General features: G+C 51.9%; 2 protein-coding genes across 2 annotated transcripts; both read right to left on the minus strand.

The window, feature by feature from the left end:
* Positions 1 to 3,594: 3,594 nt before the first annotated feature.
* Positions 3,595 to 7,075, minus strand: LOC115078866 (cornifelin-like). Its single transcript, XM_029581926.1, has 4 exons — positions 6,982 to 7,075; positions 6,143 to 6,269; positions 4,403 to 4,581; positions 3,595 to 4,315 (listed from the first exon to the last, which is right to left on the minus strand). The coding sequence occupies exons 2-4, from the start codon at positions 6,252 to 6,254 to the stop codon at positions 4,139 to 4,141; spliced, it is 468 nt and encodes a 155-aa protein (XP_029437786.1). The 5' UTR covers positions 6,255 to 6,269; positions 6,982 to 7,075; the 3' UTR covers positions 3,595 to 4,138.
* Positions 7,076 to 10,404: 3,329 nt separating this feature from the next.
* On the minus strand, positions 10,405 to 16,922 carry LOC115078856 (cornifelin homolog B-like). The gene is made up of 4 exons (XM_029581908.1): positions 16,733 to 16,922; positions 12,776 to 12,893; positions 11,628 to 11,791; positions 10,405 to 11,260 (listed from the first exon to the last, which is right to left on the minus strand). The coding sequence occupies exons 2-4, from the start codon at positions 12,885 to 12,887 to the stop codon at positions 11,111 to 11,113; spliced, it is 426 nt and encodes a 141-aa protein (XP_029437768.1). The 5' UTR covers positions 12,888 to 12,893; positions 16,733 to 16,922; the 3' UTR covers positions 10,405 to 11,110.
* Positions 16,923 to 20,062: the final 3,140 nt, after the last annotated feature.

Here is a 20,062-nt window from a genome sequence, read left to right on the forward strand (position 1 = left end):
AAAAAAAACCCTACTGATCTGGAAACCCCCAAGAAGGCAGATTCTGCCTGAACTGCAAGACTGGGAAAAGAGAAACAGAAATGCATTTCCTCCTGTGCTGTACAAAATACAAAGAGAGAAGAGACGCGCATTTCCCCTAGAAAGAGGGAAAATCAGACTTATCAAAAAAGAATGAGACGGAAAAACTCTGTCCAGTAATGAGAGAAAGCAGGAGGAAGAGCAGCAAAATATATTGGATCCTGCTGCAGACCAGAAACGTAATTGGACTCGGGCCAGTTCAGAGCAGCAGCAGAACCTGGAGATTGTCCTTGATCGCGTCCTCGCTGTGTACTCTGTAATTTTCTCTTATTGTTCTCACCAGACCTGGGTACATTTCTTCTTTCTCTCTGTGTTTGAGGTCAGTTCTCAGCTGCAGGCTGTCCAGATAAGTAATGGGGATAAACATATCCAGATAAACTGAGTATTCAGCCGCACCGCTGACTATACCTGGTGAAAACCCAGCTGTCTGGATACGATTATCCGGGTATCTTTAGGACTACTCTGCGGCCCGACCAGACTTACACCAGGGCTGAATATCAGGGCTACTCCACTCCGTTAGCCCCCGAATGTCTCTGATTTCTCCAGGGAAGTTTCATCTGGCTGAAAACGTAGCCGGAGAAATCGGCGGTGGGCTATTTAAATCCTGCTGTTTGTTAGCTGGACAACCCTCTCTGGCCACACGTGCACAAGTTATCAGGATGAAGGTTTCCTGGCTTGGGATTCTGAAGAGTGGAGACGGGAGGCAGATCTGCCCTCGCTCCATCACCCCACAGCACGATCCAGAGCTGCTGGCAATGGCTTTCCACCAAACCCATGGAGTCCGTCTGAGGCTGCCTTCGGAAAGTTTGTTTTTTTACCTCCGTCTCTAGCAAGGCGGTGCCAGAGAAGATGAGGAAAGTCAGACGCAAGTGGGTTATAGCAGGGCAAGGAACAGGATCAAGTTATACTCAGCGGCACACTTTTGTTTGTAAGTCTCACTGACTATCTGTGAAAGGTTAAGCATGCGACTTCCCCCGGGTGTTTTTGGCTTTGGGCAAAAAAAAAGAAAAATAGGCCAACTTCATAGGCAAAGCCTCCTCATCATGACTTGTAATCGTTCCCTCAGGAACCTAGAGGTCACAGCCATTGCCAGCTCATTACATGAGCGTTGGGCCACTGGTCACCGGCAAGTCCTGTGGCTAGGAACCGGTGTGCCAGTATGATGCCCGTGTGGCAACCCTTTTCACCCCGGTCCTCGCTGACCCAGCTGACCTCCAAACCTCCCCCTTCCTCGGGAGGCCTTGCTTGCTTAGGATGCCCTCTATCCGCCTGCCTCCAGACCTCCCTCCCAGACAGTGCAGGCCACCTCACCCGAGTCCTCCTCTTCTCCTAACTCTGGCGCTGGGGGAGGATGAGACGGAGGTCCAGAGAGGGAAGGGGGGGGGGGGGGAGGTAGCCGCTGCGTCGCTCTCTTCTGCATCTCCCATTCCTGACAAACATGGCGCTTGCTTCTCTTCTTGCTCGTCTGGGGGAGGGGGGAGACCTGCCAGTGTTTTATGTCCCTTCCTGACACAGCCTCCCCCCACCACAGCCCCCACAGGCACCGCCCTCCGTTCCCAGCTCCCTCTATAGAAAGGATCCATTTCCTTATCTTGCTGATGAGAAACTGAGACCCATGTCTTCAACTCTGTCCTTCCAACAAACTTTCTCTCCCTACATACGGTGGAGTCGTCGTTTCTGATGCCTGCCTCCTTTCCCACTTTCAAAATACCCTGAAAAGTGGCCGCCCTGCCAGAAGAGGATCTGAATTAGCATTCAGGTCTCTAGGAATAAGGTGAGCAATTGGTAAACTTATGGAAACGTTGCTTCGTGTTTGCAAGTGACACAACTGATCACACACTGGTATCCCATCTCTGCCACCAGTAAAGGCTTCTCATTCAGTGAAATCTCAACCCTAGTTTTTTTCAGGTTCCCTCAAATGCAAGGGCACTGCAGGCCCTGATGCTTTTTAAAGTCAAACAGCTTCCTCTTTTTCTCCTCCAGGAAGAGAGGTCAGGTGCCTCTTAACATGGCCCCATTACAGCAGCCACCTTTCTCCTGTCTCGTGAGACCTGATCCATTTTACCCCCTCTGCAGGTAAACTGTTAAGGGCCCTGTTGGTCTTGCTCAGATGTGGGCAACTCTGGTCCTTGTCGATATCCTAAATGTCAGGCCCGTTTATGGTACTCAAGGTCCGGAGTTGCCTACATCTGAGCAAGACCATCTAAGAAGAGAAAGTTGTTTGGGTTTTTTTTTAAGGAACAAATCCACCCCCCCCCCCAAAAAAAAAAAAAGGTTAATATGTGAGCCTCCTATTAAATTTAACCTCATTCGTTGACGTGATGGTAGGAAAATGCAAAGCAGGTAAAAGTGTGTTTGTGTGGTGCCTGCGTCTTCTTGTCTGGTGACAAAACGCTGGTTTCTGGGTTTTTTTAATTGATCCCACCGGGTGCCGAGGCGGGGCAGGGTAATGAAAGGGCACAGGAGTCCGCCTCCATGCCCAGCTCCAGCTCACTGGGAGACTGTGAAGCAATAGATATGGGGCAGGGGGTGAGGGGGTTGGGGGAAGATGGGGTAAAGCAAATAGAGCAAAGCAGGAAAGATTTTTCCCAACCGGTTCAGATCTCGCAGCTTGGCTTGGGAGGTCAAATCATCCCCAGGATCTCCATTTAAGAAAGGGCCACAAGAGGTACCAAGCTGGTTCAGCCAAAGAGACCATCTCCGACAGCAGCAGGCGAGGGTTGATTAAAGGAGGCCTTTCAGAGTGCCCATCCCCTATCAAGCCCCTCCCGCTTTCTGGAGGCATGAATTTAGGGGTGCACTGAACGTGGGGTGACATCCCTCACTGTTACATTCAATAGCCTGTGACTGATCTGATCCCTTTTGGGACCCAATTATCCTCTTCACTGTGCCTCCTACGCAGCTCACGTGGGCTGGAGGAAGGAGGAGGCCGCTGTGCTGGCTGAATCAGCACACATGGGCTGGAGGTGGGATAAAGCTGTAGTTTAATCAGGACACTGCCTCGAGGTAGGAAGGGGGAGAAAGGACTGGTATCGGGGAGGGAAAGGGGGAACGAAAACTACAGACGGGAAGAGAAAGCAGGAGTGTGTGTGCACGCATGAGAAAGTTCATCCACCCATCCCCCCTCTGCCCTCCCCCGCAAAGTGGGGATTAGGCTTCACCCCAGTAACTGTAATTAGAGGGCTAAGGGGGTAATCCCCACCTCCCAAGCTTAACCCTTTGAAGCACTGGCCCTCCCAAGGCAGGATTTCATGTCACATCTTGCTTTTGGTGCTGACGAAATATTCTCACCTAAAATGCTCTGGTTGAACCTGATGAGGGGAATGTGAACTCCTGAAAGCTGGTCAAGAAAGGTACTAAGTTAGTCTAATGAGAAAGTATCGCTTTATATAATTTTTATAGATTGATCTTTATTTCTATGGAAAAATGCAGAGACTGTAAGCTGTTAAATAGACATAAGGTGGCGCTATTGCTTCACAAATTATGTTTGAACTAAAAAAAAAACCCACGAGTAAATGCAAGAATCAGAAAAGGATTTATTTATACAAACAATAAAATCAGGGTCAGATTTACTCAGCCCCAGTACTGATATATACAGGAGACAAAAATGAGGATATCTAGCAATGTGCATAATAGAGAGGTGTCCTTAATACAGAGGGTGCAGGTGAAGGAGCACAAATCATTCCCTTTTCAGTGGCTCTTTCTCTGGAAAACCAGCAAAGTCTGGAAAATGTCTTGAGACAGACAGACACACAGAGGCATCAAAAGAGGGACAGGAGGGAAACTGAAAGACTGACAGACACATGCATACAGGGAAAGAAGGATAGACTGAAAGAAATTAAAAAACAGACAGACAAATGCATACAGAGACAGGGAGGGAGAAAAGAGGGCGAGAGAGGAGGCAGAAACAGGCACACAGAGACAGCAACAGGGAGCAAGGAAACCTGGGGGCTGGGTAGAGACAGCCACAGAGTGTGAGAGAGTCAGAGACAGGCAGGCAGGATGGATTGCGGGATCCTGAGAGATGTGGGGCTGAACCCTGAGTTGCTCCCTGCTGCCGTCATTGGGGTGGTGGAGCCAGGGCGGTGGCATCGCCTGCGCTGGGCACGGTGATGGATGTGGTCTGTTCTGCCACCACGCGGTAGGACTGCTTCCTCTTCTTGAGTTCCCGGGCCATCTGGCACCAAGCACAGGTGTAACAGCAGCACAGGACAGCACAGTCACTGCAGATGGAGCCCTGAGGACACAGGGAAGGGGGCATCAGTGGGTAAAGCAGGGCTTCATCAGAGGTCAGCGACCCCCAGGTGAGACAAATGATCTCTACCTGAATCCTGTAGCGCTCTCGCATGGCTGCTCGCATGGCCATGGACCCTGGGGCGCAGGGGACAGGAGATCCCAGGTATCCCAGGCAGAAGGGGTCCAGCAGGGGCAGGCACATGCACTCCCCAAACTGACTCGCTGTCCGGCACATGAAACAGGAGAAGCACCAGAAGGCACAACAGCCTGCAGGGACAGGAGACAGGCAGGGAAAAGAAAAGAGAGCTGTGAGACACCCCGAGCAAGAACCTGTCCCATGAGAATTACTGATGCTGTCAGAGCTGGGTTAGAAATGTTAGTGCTTAACACCTCACTCACCTGTGCACAGCTCTGTAGAGCTAACGTACCTGTGCAAGGTAAATGCTTATCTGTGTAAAACAGATATCAGGATACAGGTAGAAACTCTCCCCTGTACTACTCTACATTTACCTGTGTGAGGTAAAGACATCTCTGTGTAGCTAACTTACCTGTGCAAGATAAACACTCACATCTGTACAGTTGACTCACCTGTGAACAGGTAGAGACACATCTGTACAACTAAAGATTCACCTGTGCAAGATAACTACATACCTGTGTAACAATTTATGACTCCTGAACAGGTGCATCATCTATGCAAGGTAAAGAATCATCTTTACCCAATTATTCACTCACCTTTATGCAGCCTAAAACAAACTGACTTATCTCTGTACAACTAATGACTCCATTCTCTACTGCTAATTCACCTGTGCAAGGTAAGGGCTCACCTGTCTACCGCTAATAGCGCCTATATTCAGCTAAAGGCTCTCCTGTGTAAGCTAACCTCACCTGTGTGAGGGGCAATGTGCAGGGAGCAGAGTCTGCCAGCGCTCCTGTACAGATAGAGCAGACTGCATCTCTGTCACGGTGATATACCAGGAAAGATCGTAGTGTGAAACAGCTATGGGGTGCTCAAACCTGTCCTGGAGGGGCCTCCCACCTCACCCCACCCCAGCCTGTCAAGTTTTCAGAATACCCCTAATGAATATGCATGAGCATTTTTTTTTTGCATATATAGGTGATAGACCATGCAGATAAATCTTGTGCATGTTGATTACAGGATATCCTGAAAACCTGACTGGATGGGGGGGGGGGGGGGGTGTGTCCCCCCTCAGGAATGTTTTAGTGCCCCTGCAATAGATGACACAGGCAGGGATGGATTGATAAATCCATGCAATTTCATTTCGCTGGCACAGATCATGGGTGGCAGTATCATGGGGTGGGTACAGTGTAGCGGAGCTTGGTAAGGCGGGGACGCTTCAGCGTGGCTAGCGGTCCCTGGGTCGTTATGGCCTGGCGTGACGAATGTGTGCGCCCGCCTGCACGCCTGTGCGTGTGGGAGCCTGAGAGACGGGGCTATGCAGACAGAGCATATTAGCAAGGATGCCTTGAGCAACAGTGGAGCTGGGTGGCGGGCATGGGTCATGCACCACAGAGCAGCTGCTTCAGTACAGGAAACTGCTGACTCCCTCTGAGCACCTCCCCGCAGCTGTAAAACTTTACAACAAATCTAAAAGAATCATCATGGGTGGGGGGGTGAGGGCTCTCCTACTTTTTACTCGTCTCCTCCTCCCCCCCCCCCCCCCCCGATAATCTGCTATTCTACTGTACAGCAAAGAGCCAGTTTCTGGTGGTGCTCTGGGAGCGCAGTAACATCTTCAGGACTGTATCTGAGTCTGTGCTGCTGGGTGGGACCCTTTTGGTGGCTCCGCGCTGCGTCTCCGGTACTCACAAATGCCCCAGTCATCGCTGCAGTCGTAAAGACCGGTGCTCCAGTCCGTGCCCCGTACCACAGTCACCGTGCGAGGAGTGACCGTCTGAGGCTGGGCTGTTAGTGCCGCCATCGTCTGCTACCAGCCCTGGAGAGGAGAGAGAGTCGGTGACCGAACCGGGGATTAGAACTGAGACGCAGGGTCGCACACTCACGGTCAGTGATAGTTGGGGATTAGGACACAGATACAAGGGGATAAAGTGACTCCCCAGAGGTCATGCAATACCGTTAGTGTTAGAGCCGGGGATTAGAGCTGAGGTATAGAGAGAGAAAGTGACTCCATCGAGGTCACGCACAGAACTTCAGTGGCAGAGGAGAATCTAAAGCTTGTTTGCAGCTCTCCCCCCACTAGGCCCTTCACAAGCAAGGTTTATAAAGGAATGGTGAGGAAATCCTTCGTCTCCTCTGCTCTCAGCTCTCCGGCTGGCTGTCCTGAATAGAGAGGGCACTGCAGTGCGTTACTGAAGCCTCAGGTCTGTACAGGTGCTGGTAATATCACAGGCTCAATCTGTGCGGTGGATGAGGTTGCTAGTGGCCAGGATGGATCGTGTCCTTATTAAAGAGGCATCTTTAACAGATGGGGGGAGGGGCTGAGAAATAAGAGAGACACGCGGTCCCCCTGCCATGCAATATCCCCTGAATGAAATCTTTAGCATAACTGGAGAGCTGGGCACGGTGCCATCCTGATAGACTCTCCCCCCCCCCCCCCCACCCACCACCCATCCCCCACCAAGCATCACTAGCACTGAATAAGCTGGCATTGAGTGCCCCTGGCATCGCTTGCCAAATCCCGGCCTCACCTTAGCTCTGACAGTGGTCGTCTGGTGTGTCCTCCGGGTCCCCCGGCGCTGAAAGGTTGTGGGGAGGAAGTGATGGTGGGGTCTCTTTCTCCCCAGGGGGAGGGCTCGCCCAGTGACTTCATGCACACGAAACCCACACCTACCATTTCCTGATGGTGCTCGGTGAGCCTTGACCACAGTGGTGGGGGCCAAGCGTGGCTCCAGAAAACCCTACCTCTCTCTCTCTCGGAGTTCTTCCTGTGCGCCCTCTCCCTCCCCATCCCCCTCCCCAACGCGTTGCTGGCAGGGTAGGGAGAGGCATCAATGGGCCACATCATCTCTTTTTGCTTTCACCTTCCAAAGGGCCACCATTCCCAGAGTCTTATCCTGGGGTGGGGGAGAACTGGACGTCTCTGTCATCTCTCCCTCTCTTTAAGGGGGGGGGTCACCCCCTCCAGAACGGAGCGAAAGTGGGTCCAGGAAACCGAGCACTGGGCTATGACTCAGGAGAGTTTAGAGCGCCTTTCCAAATAGTGCGCGAGGCGGCTTCCAGCGCTACTAGAATTCAGGCACAATAAGTCCCTGCCCTGATGAGCTTACGGCCTAAGCGGGTAGCTGGTGCAACAGGAGACAGAGCCACCGGCCCAAGGTCGCGTCAGTGGAAAGGGCGGGATTTGCACCCCAGTTCCTCTGGTTCTCTGCCCATCGATCTAAACGCCAGGCCACGCCTTCTCAAGGGGTGTACGTTCGAAACCCCTTCTCCTAAATATTAATGGGGTCCTCGTTGTGTCTTATTTCCCTCCTTCACCTTTAGCCTCGGTTCGCTACAGAGAGAGGCTTAGCAGATGGTTCTGTGTCCGCCCCACCCTTGTAACTGGTGAACGGCTGGACCTACCTTAGCCAAACGCGGCACGGAGCCAGGACTTTGGGGGGGGAACGACATAGACCGGATCAGTTTTCAAACTTAGGGAGTGTTTTCGGGGGGCAGAGAGCAAAGTTGGGCATTTTGCCATGAGGCATGCATTGGGCTTCAAACCAAGGCTAGACAGAACCTTCCTCTTTCTATTGGTTTTTCACCAAAACAAAATTGCCGTAACTCTGGCAACCAAGAGCCAACTCAGTGGCAAGTGCTGCACGCTGCCATGCAAAGGGGACCTGGGCCCTGCTCTTGCTTCATCTCTGCTGCTCCCTTGGCTGGCTAGGGCTGGGGATGCTGCGGAGGTAGCGCTCACAGGTGGAAAAGGGAGTCCCAGTATTAAGAGTTAAGTTATTAAATTATTATTATATTGTTTTGTTTTCACCCCCTGTTTATCTGTAAAACCAGCATGATGTGATTGTATCATGAATGCCGGTATATAAAAACCCTAAATAAATAAATAAATAAATAAATAAATAAATATATATAAAAAAAAATAAAAATAAAAATAAAAATAAATAAATAAATAAGATTGCTTGGAAGCAAACGTTTGCCTTTCCCTGCATGGAGGGGGTGGTGCGGTCAAGGCTGGAGAGCAGAGCTTCCCAAATCTGTCCTAGGGATCCCCCGCAGTCACTTGGGATTTTAGGATATCCCGAATGAATAGGTGTAGCACCGATTCGGATTTCCCTGCACTTAGAGGTTACTAAAAAAAAAACCCTAAATTATCCTCCAGGAGATCCGGCCTGCTGCCCTGCATCTCTGAGGCTTGAGAAGGGACCCGGAGAGGGGAGATCTACCAGGGGCAGCGGCTGCCACCCCCCAGCCAGAGCCCGAAAGCCCCCAGGGACCTGCGCTGGGGCTGCGCGCGTGATCCAGCCGTCGCAATGCTGCCTGCTGAGGGTCACTCCCGGGTGCACCGAGTCGAGCAGTGCTCAGACACTCATCAGAGCTGCCTGCCTGACATTTACATTTTCCTGTTCCGTACACGTCGTGGCATTGGTAATCGGCCCTGCGTAGATAAATTGCATTTCCCCATAAGCATGTGCGTGTGCAAAGATTCACAAACCCTTTCATGCTGCTGCAGCTACTTCAGCAAAACGTTTTATTAAACTGTAACGGAGTCAGGGTCACTCTTGCTGAATAGCAGAACCCGACTTTGGGGTGGCTGTGTGTGTGTGAGTGTGAGAGTGTGTGTGTGTGTGTGTGTGTGTGTGAGAGTGTGTGTGTGTGTGTGTGTGTGTGAGAGTGTGTGTGAGTGTGAGAGTGTGTGTGTGTGTGTGTGTGAGAGTGTGTCTGTGTGAGTGTGAGAGTGTGTGTGTGTGTGTGTGAGAGTGTGTGTGTGTGTGTGTGAGAGTGTGTCTGTGTGAGTGTGTGTGTGTGTGTGTGTGAGTGTGAGAGTGTGTGTGTGTGTGAGTGTGTGTGTGTGTGTGTGAGTGTGTGTGTGTGTGTGGGGTCGATTCCTGAGTGCAACATTTGCAGCCAGGTAAAATCTGAAAGGACCCTGAAGACATTTCTTGTTGATGCAAATCTTGTTTGTTTCCACTGCTGCCTCTCCTGTACCCAGAGCTGGCTGGGAAGGGCGAGACGCTTGCATATGCATGAGATACATTTGCATAAATTGGGTCTCCAGTGCATACAAATCTATCTCAAGCCTGTTCGCTGTGTGCTGCTGAAAACGGGACTGCACTGGACGGGTTTGCAGAGCCGGGCGTTAGGGCACCGCCCCAGCTCAGGCCTGATCTGCTCCCGGAGTCTGCCTGTCTCAGAGGGGAGGGAAGACAGCCCCGAGGGGCTGTGAATTCTCTTATAAGGGGGCCCTCTGTCCTTACTGAAGGAGAAATACCTTCTTTCATAGGACAGAGGTACAGTCCTGTGGCCCTCCTTGGGTGTGCAGGGAGTGGGTTTCTGCCAGTAGAGGGACTGCAGGGACCTCGGGAGGGAGGCTGAGGACGGGCGGGGAGCTCGGACTTTTCCCCTGAGAGGAGCAAAGACGTCCCAACCACAACCAGAAGGAGGAGAGCCCGCGGGGTCTGCTGTCTCAGGATTTCAGAGGCTGGCTTTGGAGCGAGCTCTGCGGCTCAGGATCCATCAGTGGAGTTTCATGGTATGGGCTCTCCCTGCTAAGACTCATTTGGGAGGAACCTGCATTCCCCAGATGTTCTGGGGGAAGACAGAAGACAGCGTCCTATCAGAAGTGGCTAACTAGAAGGGGGGGACCGTGTTGGAAGCAAGGAAGGACTTCCTTACTCAAGGGCTACCTTCTGCCATTTCTAAAGACATTTTGAGGAGCAGAGGAACCATTTAGTCTGATCCGAGTCCTACCTGCAAGTAAAGCTCAGCCAGAGTACAAAGGGAGTTACTCCCCTGCTGGAGGGCTCCTCCCCGGGCCCGGGATCCAGGGCCTCAGTGGGTAAGAAACGGTGCTTGTGATCTGCGAGGGAGCCGGGGGCCTCCGGGAAGGCTTCAGCCAATAAAAGGCAGCAAGAAGAGGGCGACGGTCAGAAACCAAGAGGCAGGCCACGGGCTGAAATCAGATTCTTTTATTAACTTAGTTTTAATGTACATGCGGCTTATAGCTCATCGGTGCGGGCCTGGCTGCAGATCAAGGAACCATCAAGCTCTTTACTTGTAGGTAGCAGCGCCAGCAGGCAAATCTACGCCTGGTTTTATCCCCTGCGCACCCCCCCCCCCCCCCAGGCATGCTGGGATGTGCGAGTCTGATGGCTCCTAAGAGAATAAAAGGAACTACAAGTCCCAGCATGCAGTGGAAACGCGAGGGGGATCAGCCCAGTCCTGGCTCAGGTGCCCCCTCCTGCTCCCCAGCTAGCTGACCCCGGCCAGTGAGGACAGTTTGCCCCATCCCACCCTGACCAGCTCTCCCTTCGGTGGACAACGAGGCTTGCGCAGTGGACACGCATCCACCCCTGGTGTAGAAACTCAGGTCAGCAGCTCTGGGTGACAGGCTCACGGCATCATCTCTAGGCCTGCCAGCCAAGGAGCAGGTAACTGCAGGCACAGAGCCGAGGATTGGAACCCGAGGCCCCTGGGAGAGAAAGGGAGTAAAGGCCAGAGTGCAGGAGGTCCCAGCGAGGAGGGAAGGGCCTCCTGCCCCTTCTGAGCTTGGAAGAGAGGTTCGAGGCCCTGGGAGTGGAGAGAGCTTGGCTGAAGTCTCCCTGGCAGAGCGCCCTCAGGTCACTGGGACTGCAGCAGGCTCCTGGCGTCGGGGTACGGCTAGGGGCGCAACTGAGCGTGAGGGATGTTGATGCTCTGAGCATTGACGATGATTAAGGGCTGCTTCCTGCTCTTCATCTCACGGCTCATCTGGCACCAGGCGCAGGAGTAGCACCAGTAGACAATGCAGCAGTCATTGCAGATGGAGCCCTGCAGAGGAGGAGGAGGAGAAGAGGAAAGGCATGAAGGCTGCTTCCCGCATCCTGCTGGAGACACCTGGGATGGAGAAGGCCTTGGCCTGGGCCATGAATATCGGGGGAGGGGAGAGGAGGGAGGAGGGAGCTCTGGGAGTATGAGGGAGGGAGACAGACCCCTGCCCCCCTCCTAGTGTGGGACAGAAGTGGGAATGCTGGGGCATGGAAAGAGGGTGAGAGTCTCCCAGTGTTAAAAGAGGGGGGTGGGATGGAAGAAGGCAAAGCTTTGAGGATGACCAGGAGGAAGATCCCTCCCAGTGGGGTAAGGGGGAGGGTGCGAGGGACCGGGACAGTGTGGGACAGCAGAAGGAATTCACCCTTACCTTTATGCCGTATCTTTCCCGCATGCCCGAGCGCATGGCCATGGTAATGGCGGAGCATCCGTATCCTGTGGCCAGCATGTCCAGGAGGGGGAGGCAGAGGCACTCCCCATACTCATCCGCCGTCTTGCACATGAAGCAGGGGAAGCACCAGAAAGCAAAGCAACCTGTGAAGGGAGAGGCGGGGAGGGGGGATCGGTCAGCAGAGCGCCTCCAGTGGCCCGAGCAACACCCCCTCCGTGGCCCCCACCTAAGGCTGAAACCCGTTGTCCTATTTATTTATTTATTTATAGCCCACCAGCAGACCAGGTCTTCTAACTCACGCTCCAGGATCAGATTAATCAGGCAGCACCCGGCACCTAAAGAAGATGCCACCAATTCTGACAAACTATGGAACCTCCCAAACGGGCGTGCAGCCACCTCTGGGGTGCCTGGCCAGGTTGCAGTACCCTGGCCACTGGATTACGTGACACTTTCCAAGCAGGAGGCAGAGAAAGGATAATATTGTTATTAATATCCAGTTACAGAAGGGTAAAGGCTCAGGAAGAGGGAGGCAAACTGACTCCCCCGAGCAGTGGCACGAGTTCCGATCAAGGGACCCCCCCAAGCAGCAGTTTTGGAAAGGGCCTCGGGGGTCGCTGCGAGGGGGACCCCGCTTCTCCTTAGGAAGAATGAATGCCACTGCCCCCGAGATCACACAGGGTCAGGGATCAGCAACTGAGCTCCGGGAGATGACGGAACCTACCCAGAGGTCAAAGGCCCAAAGCGACTGAAGCACTGTGATGTCACAAAAGGACTATTACAGCACAGGGATGACATCACAATCCCACCGCAGGAGCAGCCAGTCTGACATGGACTGTCGCCCACCCCTGATCAGCGAGAGGTCGCTTTCCTTGCAGTGACTGCATCTCCGGAGGCTTCTGCTATATTCAGTTATCCAAAACATAGGCTCCAGAATGGCTCCGGGTCACTGGGGGAAGCAGGCTGAGCCAGAGCTGGTTTTATGGCCCCACTGCATCGCCTGCATACCATGGGGGCAGAGCGAAGATGGCCTCAGCCTCTCTGGGCTGCCCTGGCTTGTGGGGTGAGGGCAGCTCCCTACCTGGTTAGAGCATGGGGGAGGGGGGGGGTGCGGCTAATGAGGTACGTACAGACTCCGCAGTCATCACAGCAGTCACATATGCCTGAGCTCCATTCTGCTCCTCGCGTGACGGTGACCGTCTGGGTGGTAATTGGCATTGGCTGGACGCTGACGGTGGTCATGGCGGCCTGCGTTGGGTAGAAGAGATGGGTCAGTGGTTGCTCTTTCCAGCTATTTCACCTTCTGAGGCCAGTGGTGTTCACTTCCTGTCCTCAAGGGTGCAAGCGAGCTAGATTGTCAGGCTAACCTATAATGAATGTGCATGAGACGCTGCCTCAACTGTTGGCAAATCCATCTCATGCATATTCATTAGGGGTATCCTGACAACCCCCCCCTCCCCGCCTACTGCACGCCAGTCCTGCTTTCACACTCTTCCCCCACTGCATCTTGGGAGTTGTAGTTCCTGCGATCGTGAGGGAGACTGGAAAGTGGTATAAACCAGGACTGGCTCAGCCCATACCACAAAGCTTGGGAGCCATCCCACAGCCCTCCTGCTCACCTCCATGATCTCTCCCCTCCCACCCATCTTTATTATCATCCCATCCCTCGCCTTTCCCTTCATCTCCCCCTCCTCCCCTCCTGCAACCTCTCCACACCACTACCTTGCTGTCACAGTTTGGATGGATGTATAATTTATAAAGCAGCTGTTGGGTCACTAAGGAGGGAAAGAAAACGAGAAACAAAAAATATTCCATCTATAACGCATATAACATGGTGGGAGCATTCGGTCCGCCTGGCTGTCTTCCTCTCTGCTTCTTCACCACTCAAGGGTAGATAAGCAAATAAATTCCCATATTTCAATCAACACAACTTCCCCCTGTTCCTGTTTGTCCCAGGAAGAGTTAAACCAGCCCTCCATCCACTCCTCCAGGAGCTATTCCAGACCTCCCTTTCTGGTTCTTACAAGACCCAGACCTATTGCAACACCCGGGCCCTCCGCTGTGTCACAGCCCCAAGCTGCAGGATGCAGCAATCCAAACCAAAATGTTCAAAGTAGTGAGGACACGAGCGGACTGTGAGGCGCCTCAGAAGGAGCTTGCAAGACTGGGCATCGGAATCAGGGGCTCTCAGTCCAGTCCTCGGGACGCACCTAGCCAGTTGGGTTTTCAGGATGCCCCCTATAAATAGGCATGGGATAGATTTGCATACAAATCTCATACATATTCATCATTGCTGGCTAGGTGCGTCCCGAGGACTGGACTGAGAACCCCTGATCTAAATGGCAGACGAAATGTCATGTGGACAGGTGAAAAGTAATGCACATAGGGAAAACCAGTCTCAGCCACAGGTAAGATAGTGGTGGCCTGTCTTTTGGGAGTCACAACCCAGGAAATGCATCTTGGGGTCCTTGTGGATTTTGAATTCCTTTGCTCAGCGTGCAGCCGCAGTCAAAAAAGGAGACAGAATGATCCGAAGAGGAACGGAGAGTAAAACGGAAAATATCACATTGCCTCTGTACCGAGGCACGGTGTGACCACACCTTGAGTACCGGGGGCAGTTCTGGTCGCCCCATCCCGAGCAGGACCTAGCAGAACTAGGAAAGGTGCAGAGGAGGGCGGCAGACATGATAAAGGGGATGGAAAGGCTCCCCCTGTGATGAGAGGCTGCGCAGGCGAGGAGGGGTCCTCAGCTTGGGAAAGAGACAGGGGAGAGGGGACAGGATGGGAGTCTATAAATCAGGAGAGGGGTGGAAGGATGGTTATTTACCCTTTCAGATAATACTAAAACAAGGGGACGCGCCATGAAGCTAACCACTACAATCAAGCTGTGGAATTTATTGCCAGGTAAATGTGGTCAAGGCAGCCAGCATATCAGGATTAAAGGAGGGCTCGGATCAGTTCTTGGGAAAAAGTCCATAAACAAGCATTAGACAGATAGAAAGCCACCACTTAACCCTGGGATTAGGTGACAAGAAATAGTCAAACCTGGTAACTTTTGATTCCCACTCACCCTGAGATTGTCCTGCAATACCAGTGGGAAGGGGTTTACACACAGACTCTCTCTTATACACACACACACACTCACGCACATCCCTGCTCATTCTCCCACGCGCTCTTTCCCTGAGATGCTTACTCGTTACTCTCCCTTTTCCACACCACACACCCCAGCTCACTCACACATACACACACTCATGCACATCCCTGCTCATTCTCCCACGCGCTCTTTCCCAGAGATGCTTACTCGTTACTCTCCCTTTTCCACACACACACACACACCAGCTCACTCACACACATCCCTGCTCATTCTCCCACGCGCTCTTTCCCTGAGATGCTTACTCGTTACTCTCCCTTTTCCACACACACACACCCCAGCTCACTCACACACACACTCACGCACATCCCTGCTCATTCTCCCACACGCTCTTTCCCAGAGATGCTTACTCGTTACTCTCCCTTTTCCACACACACACACCCCAGCTCACTCACACATACACACACTCACGCACATCCCTGCTCATTCTCCCATGCGCTCTTTTCCTGAGATGCTTACTCGTTACTCTCCCTTTTCCACACACACACACACACACCAGCTCACTCACACACATCCCTGCTCATTCTCCCACGCGCTCTTTCCCAGAGATGCTTACTCGTTACTCTCCCTTTTCCACACCACACACCCCAGCTCACTCACACATACACACACTCATGCACATCCCTGCTCATTCTCCCACGCGCTCTTTCCCAGAGATGCTTACTTGTTACTCTCCCTTTTCCACACACACCAGCTCACTCACACATACACACACTCATTACTCTCCCTCTCACAGCAGGGTTCATTCACACTGTCCCACTCACTCACATGCTCATTCATTCTCTCTCCACCCCCAACCCACTAGGAGCAGGAGCCTCCTCTTCCTTTCAGACCGCGGGTCAGCAGTAGCCTCCTACTCCTTCTCTGAGGCTGCCGCTACAGTAGCTTCCTCCTGCTTCTTAGGGCCTGAAGGGTGATGCCGTGGCTTCCACTTTCAGGCCTGTGCAACAGACAGAAGACCTCCTCCTTCTTCTTCTTGTCGAGTGGCCAGACACTCCTCCTCTTTCCGGCCGTCTGGCCCAGGTGACCTCTTCTGGGCCACTTCTTCAGCTCACCTGGTGTTTTCTCCTGTTAGCCCAGAGACCCCCACACATTTCTTTTAGAATTCCGGACCCCCCCGGGCTAAATCCGGAGGGTTCCCAGGAATGGAAATGGATGTACGTTTTGGGATCTGCTGAATACTCCCCTAGGGATCTGAACTGGCCACTGTCAGAGACAGGATGTTGGGCTTGACGGACCTTGGGTAGGACCCAGCATGGCACTTCTTATGTTCTTCTGCTGCCCGAAACATCCATCCGTTCCCCGTACTAACCATGGCTGCTTCATACAGGTTAGCCCAGCCTTCTTTGTCCCTCTAGAGGGGAGGGATTCTGCTAGCGTGAAGTTTCTGTGTAAAGATCTGTAGCAGTCCTGCTTGCTCTGTTTTCCCAGCCTGAGATGTGTTTTGAGGCACGGTGCAATATTTGTCGTGCTGCCTATTCCTGGGTAGGGTTGTTGCTGTGTGTGTCCTGGCAGTTGGTGTTGTTATGGCATGGGAGATTTGCTATATAGGTGATGACTGCGTCTTTTTGGAGGATTTTGCGTTATGTCATGGAGTGCCTAGCAGCAAAGGGAGTTCGCGTTGCGTTACTGAGGCGACACGGGAATTTGAATGGTGAATAGTTCTGCTCTGCACCTGTTGTTGGAGGAGTTTTTGTGGATGTAGAGTGTCTGCAGTTTCTATCAGGGCTCTATCCCAGTCTCTGTAGGTTTGGGTTAATGATGGAACCCAGACTTCACTCCCATAGAGGATAATTGGTTAAATAGTACTATGGAATCATGTTAATGTTATTTTTACTGGAGGGTTGACGTTGACCAAGGAAATTCTGTATTGCACTTTCTCTCCCCCTGCCTCTCTTACTGTCTCACTCTTTCTCTCTCATTTTTCGTTCCTTACCTCTTTTGGTATTCGCTTTCTCTCTCTCTCAGCCTGCTTCTTCTCCCTGGTTTCTGCGATAGTGTGACAAGCACTTTCTGCCTTGAGGGTGTTCTTCAAGAATCTGAGGAAATTCTGGTCTCTCCTGAGCCTCTCTGCCAGCCAGAGACTGTGCCTGTGGATCAGATCACACCTGAAATGTGATAATCCAGGAAGTAAGCAGATTCTTATATGTACGGGGTACAAAGAGACTCAACAAACCAGTTTTTTCCTGAAGAAAGAAAGAAGGTTCTTGCCATCCTGTAATTTCGAGAGCCTTTATTGATCCAAATAAGTCAATGTCAATGTTTTGGCTAGAGACATCAGTGCAACAAGGGATTCCACCCTACAGGCAAGGACCCAAATACAGAGCTCTTTGATTTCCTTGTGAGGAGCAGGCTCTCTTCAGTCTTCACCCCCGCTGGTGAAGCTGGGCGTCTGTGTTTCATTTCCCTGTGGGGAGCAGGCTCTCTTCAGTCTTCACCCCCGCTGGTGAAGCTGGGCGTCTGCATTGGAGGTGGTGGGCTGGGGTCCATCACTGGCTCAATGAGCATGGAGACCAGTTCTCTAGCTCCCTGGGATGGGTGAGAAGGGGGTTACTTCCAGGGCAGTGGTTCCCAATCTTTTCCAGTCCAAGGCACATTTGCATTGACAAAAATGTTCTTTGCCACCCCAACCTCCATAGAGCATGCATTGTGGACAATGAAAGGACTCATTTAGCCAAAACAAGAGCTAGGAAATATCTGAAAAGCTCCTCCAGTCTCTTCCAAATTTTAAACAAAAGGGAGAGGGGGAGAAGAGACACACATGAACCCAGCACAATGATGTGGTTAGCCATCTCGGTTAGTTACCTTGACTGCCACAAGTGGCTGCCAGATCTCCTTCTCTGTGCTGCTCCCAGGGCTCAGAATGAGTCACATCCAGTGCTCAGTGCCTGGGGATAGGACAGAGGCTGGAAGGACTCAAAGGAGGAGGCTCAAGAATGGGAAGATGAGGCGGTGCTGTGTGCAATGTGTGTGCTGCCCAATGTGGGGCCCAGCTATCCGTGCCCTGCATGCTGTCCATGAATTAGCACACTCGGGGGCTCATGCTATAGCTATGAAGAGGTGGCACTTATGATTACATAGGTTCTCAGAAAGGAACTCCTAAACATTTAAGAGCCACCACTGGTGTTTCTTGTTGGCGTGAGGTGCTGAGAGCAGAGCCCAGGTGCTGGTCTGGATCTGAGCATCAGGCGGTGGTGACTTTTCCAAGGCACACCTGATCAGGTGTATGGGTTGATGTGAGCCCTCGGTGCTACAGTGTAGTTGACGCAGCCTCATAGGTGAAGCTACAAGGCCTACGCCAGCAGCTGGCAAATGCGCCCTGTAGCAGGACAGACTGGAGCTTGACCTATACCAGCCGCCTCCCCTGCAAGGTTGAGTCCTTGGGTTCTGGTGGCCAGCAGGTCTTAGGCGGGTCTCTAGGGCGGAGACAAGAGCAAGAGTCCAATAGCACACCGGGGTCAGGACAGGCAGCTGGAGTCAGAGGCAGGCCAAGATCAGGGCAGGCTGTAAACAGATGTGGTCAGGTCCAGGAGGCAGGCAAAACGTGGCCAGGTCCAGGCAGAAGGTCAAGATCCGGAGAGTCAAGCCCAGGCAGGGCAAAGAAATGCTAAAGACTCTGGACAAGATGAAAAAGATGAAGCTGGACAAGGCAGGCTGGACGAAGGAAGCAGGAGAAGGCAAGGAGAGCAAAATATGGCAAGGACAAGGCAGGAAGAGGCAAGGCAAGGCTGGAGAACGCAAGGCAAGGCAGGAGAACCCAGGAATGCTGGCAACATTCGCCTACCTTTTATAGCCAACCTAATGGAAAAGCTTGTCACATCCGACTCACAGACTACCTGGACTCCCACAATATTCTCTACCCCTCTCAATTCGGATTCAGGAAGCGCCTAAACACAGAATCCCTCCTTCTTTCTCTAACGGACAACATCCTGATGGGCCTTGACAAGGGACAATCTTACCTGCTAGCCCTTCTCGACATCTCTGCCGCGTTCGACACGGTAAACCACAATATCCTCATTAACCGCTTAATGGAAATAGGCATATCCGGCTCTGCACTGCTCTGGTTCACATCCTTTCTGAACAACAGACACTACAAAGTCAAAATAAATGACAAAGAATCTCACTCCATTCCATCAAACCAAGGTGTACCTCAGGGTTCGTCTCTTTCCCCTACCCTGTTCAATATATATCTACTCCCTTTATGCCAGCTACTCAATAGTCTCAATCTCACCCACTTTATATACGCGGACGATGTACAAATCATAATCCCTATTTCAGACCCCATCTCTACTCTAAATTTCTGGAACAACTGCTTACACGCCATCAACCTTCTGCTCTCGAGTCTCAATTTGGTCCTAAATACTTCCAAAACGGAACTACTGGTTATCTCCCCTTGTGACAACAACCCCCTCGCAAATAATGCTAGCATCCCATTAGCAAACCAGGTCAGAGATCTTGGGGCCACCCTTGACTCTAGAATGAATTTCAAAAAATTCATTAACGCCACAACCAAAGAATGCTTCTTCAAGCTACAGGTCCTGAAGCAACTTAGACCACTCTTACACTTCAAGGATTTCCGTTCGGTTGCTTCAAGCCATACTGTTTCAAAGATCGACTCTTGTAATGCTCTATTACTTGGTCTGCCTGCTTCGTCCACCAAACCTCTTCAGATGCTGCAAACGCAGCGGCTAGGATCCTTACAAACACTCGTCGCAAGGACCATATCACACCAATACTAAAATTCTACACTGGCTGCCCATCCAATATAGAATACTTTTCAAGGCTCTCACCATCATCCACAAATCAGTCTACCAGCAATCCACTCTCCAACTCACCTTCCCACTCGAATTACATACTTCCGCAAGACCGATCAGAACTGCCTACTAAGGTTCGCTCAAGGCCCCCCCCAACAAATCATCGGTCCACAACACTATTCACAAGCGAGCTCTTTCAACAGCAGGTCCACTACATTGGAATTCACTTCCACAAGACTTACGCCAAGAACAATGCCATTCAACTTTCAGAAAGAAATTGAAAACCTGGCTTTTCGCAGAAGCCTACCGCTGAAGGATCTCCTCAACCATCACTGACTCTCACTCCCCACCCCTCCCCAATCCCTTCCCCCCACCCAACCTCACCCTTTCCTTCTCCCTCTTGACATACCAGGCTAATAACTGCCTAGGACCAACCTATGTTTTTGTATCTTACAGTTTTTGTTGATTTATATATTTATCTCTCTCTAATTGTTGCTCAGTTTTAAACTCTG

The sequence above is a fragment of the Rhinatrema bivittatum genome, chromosome 16 (genome assembly GCF_901001135.1).
Source record: "Rhinatrema bivittatum chromosome 16, aRhiBiv1.1, whole genome shotgun sequence".
Lineage (NCBI taxonomy): Eukaryota > Metazoa > Chordata > Amphibia > Gymnophiona > Rhinatrematidae > Rhinatrema > Rhinatrema bivittatum.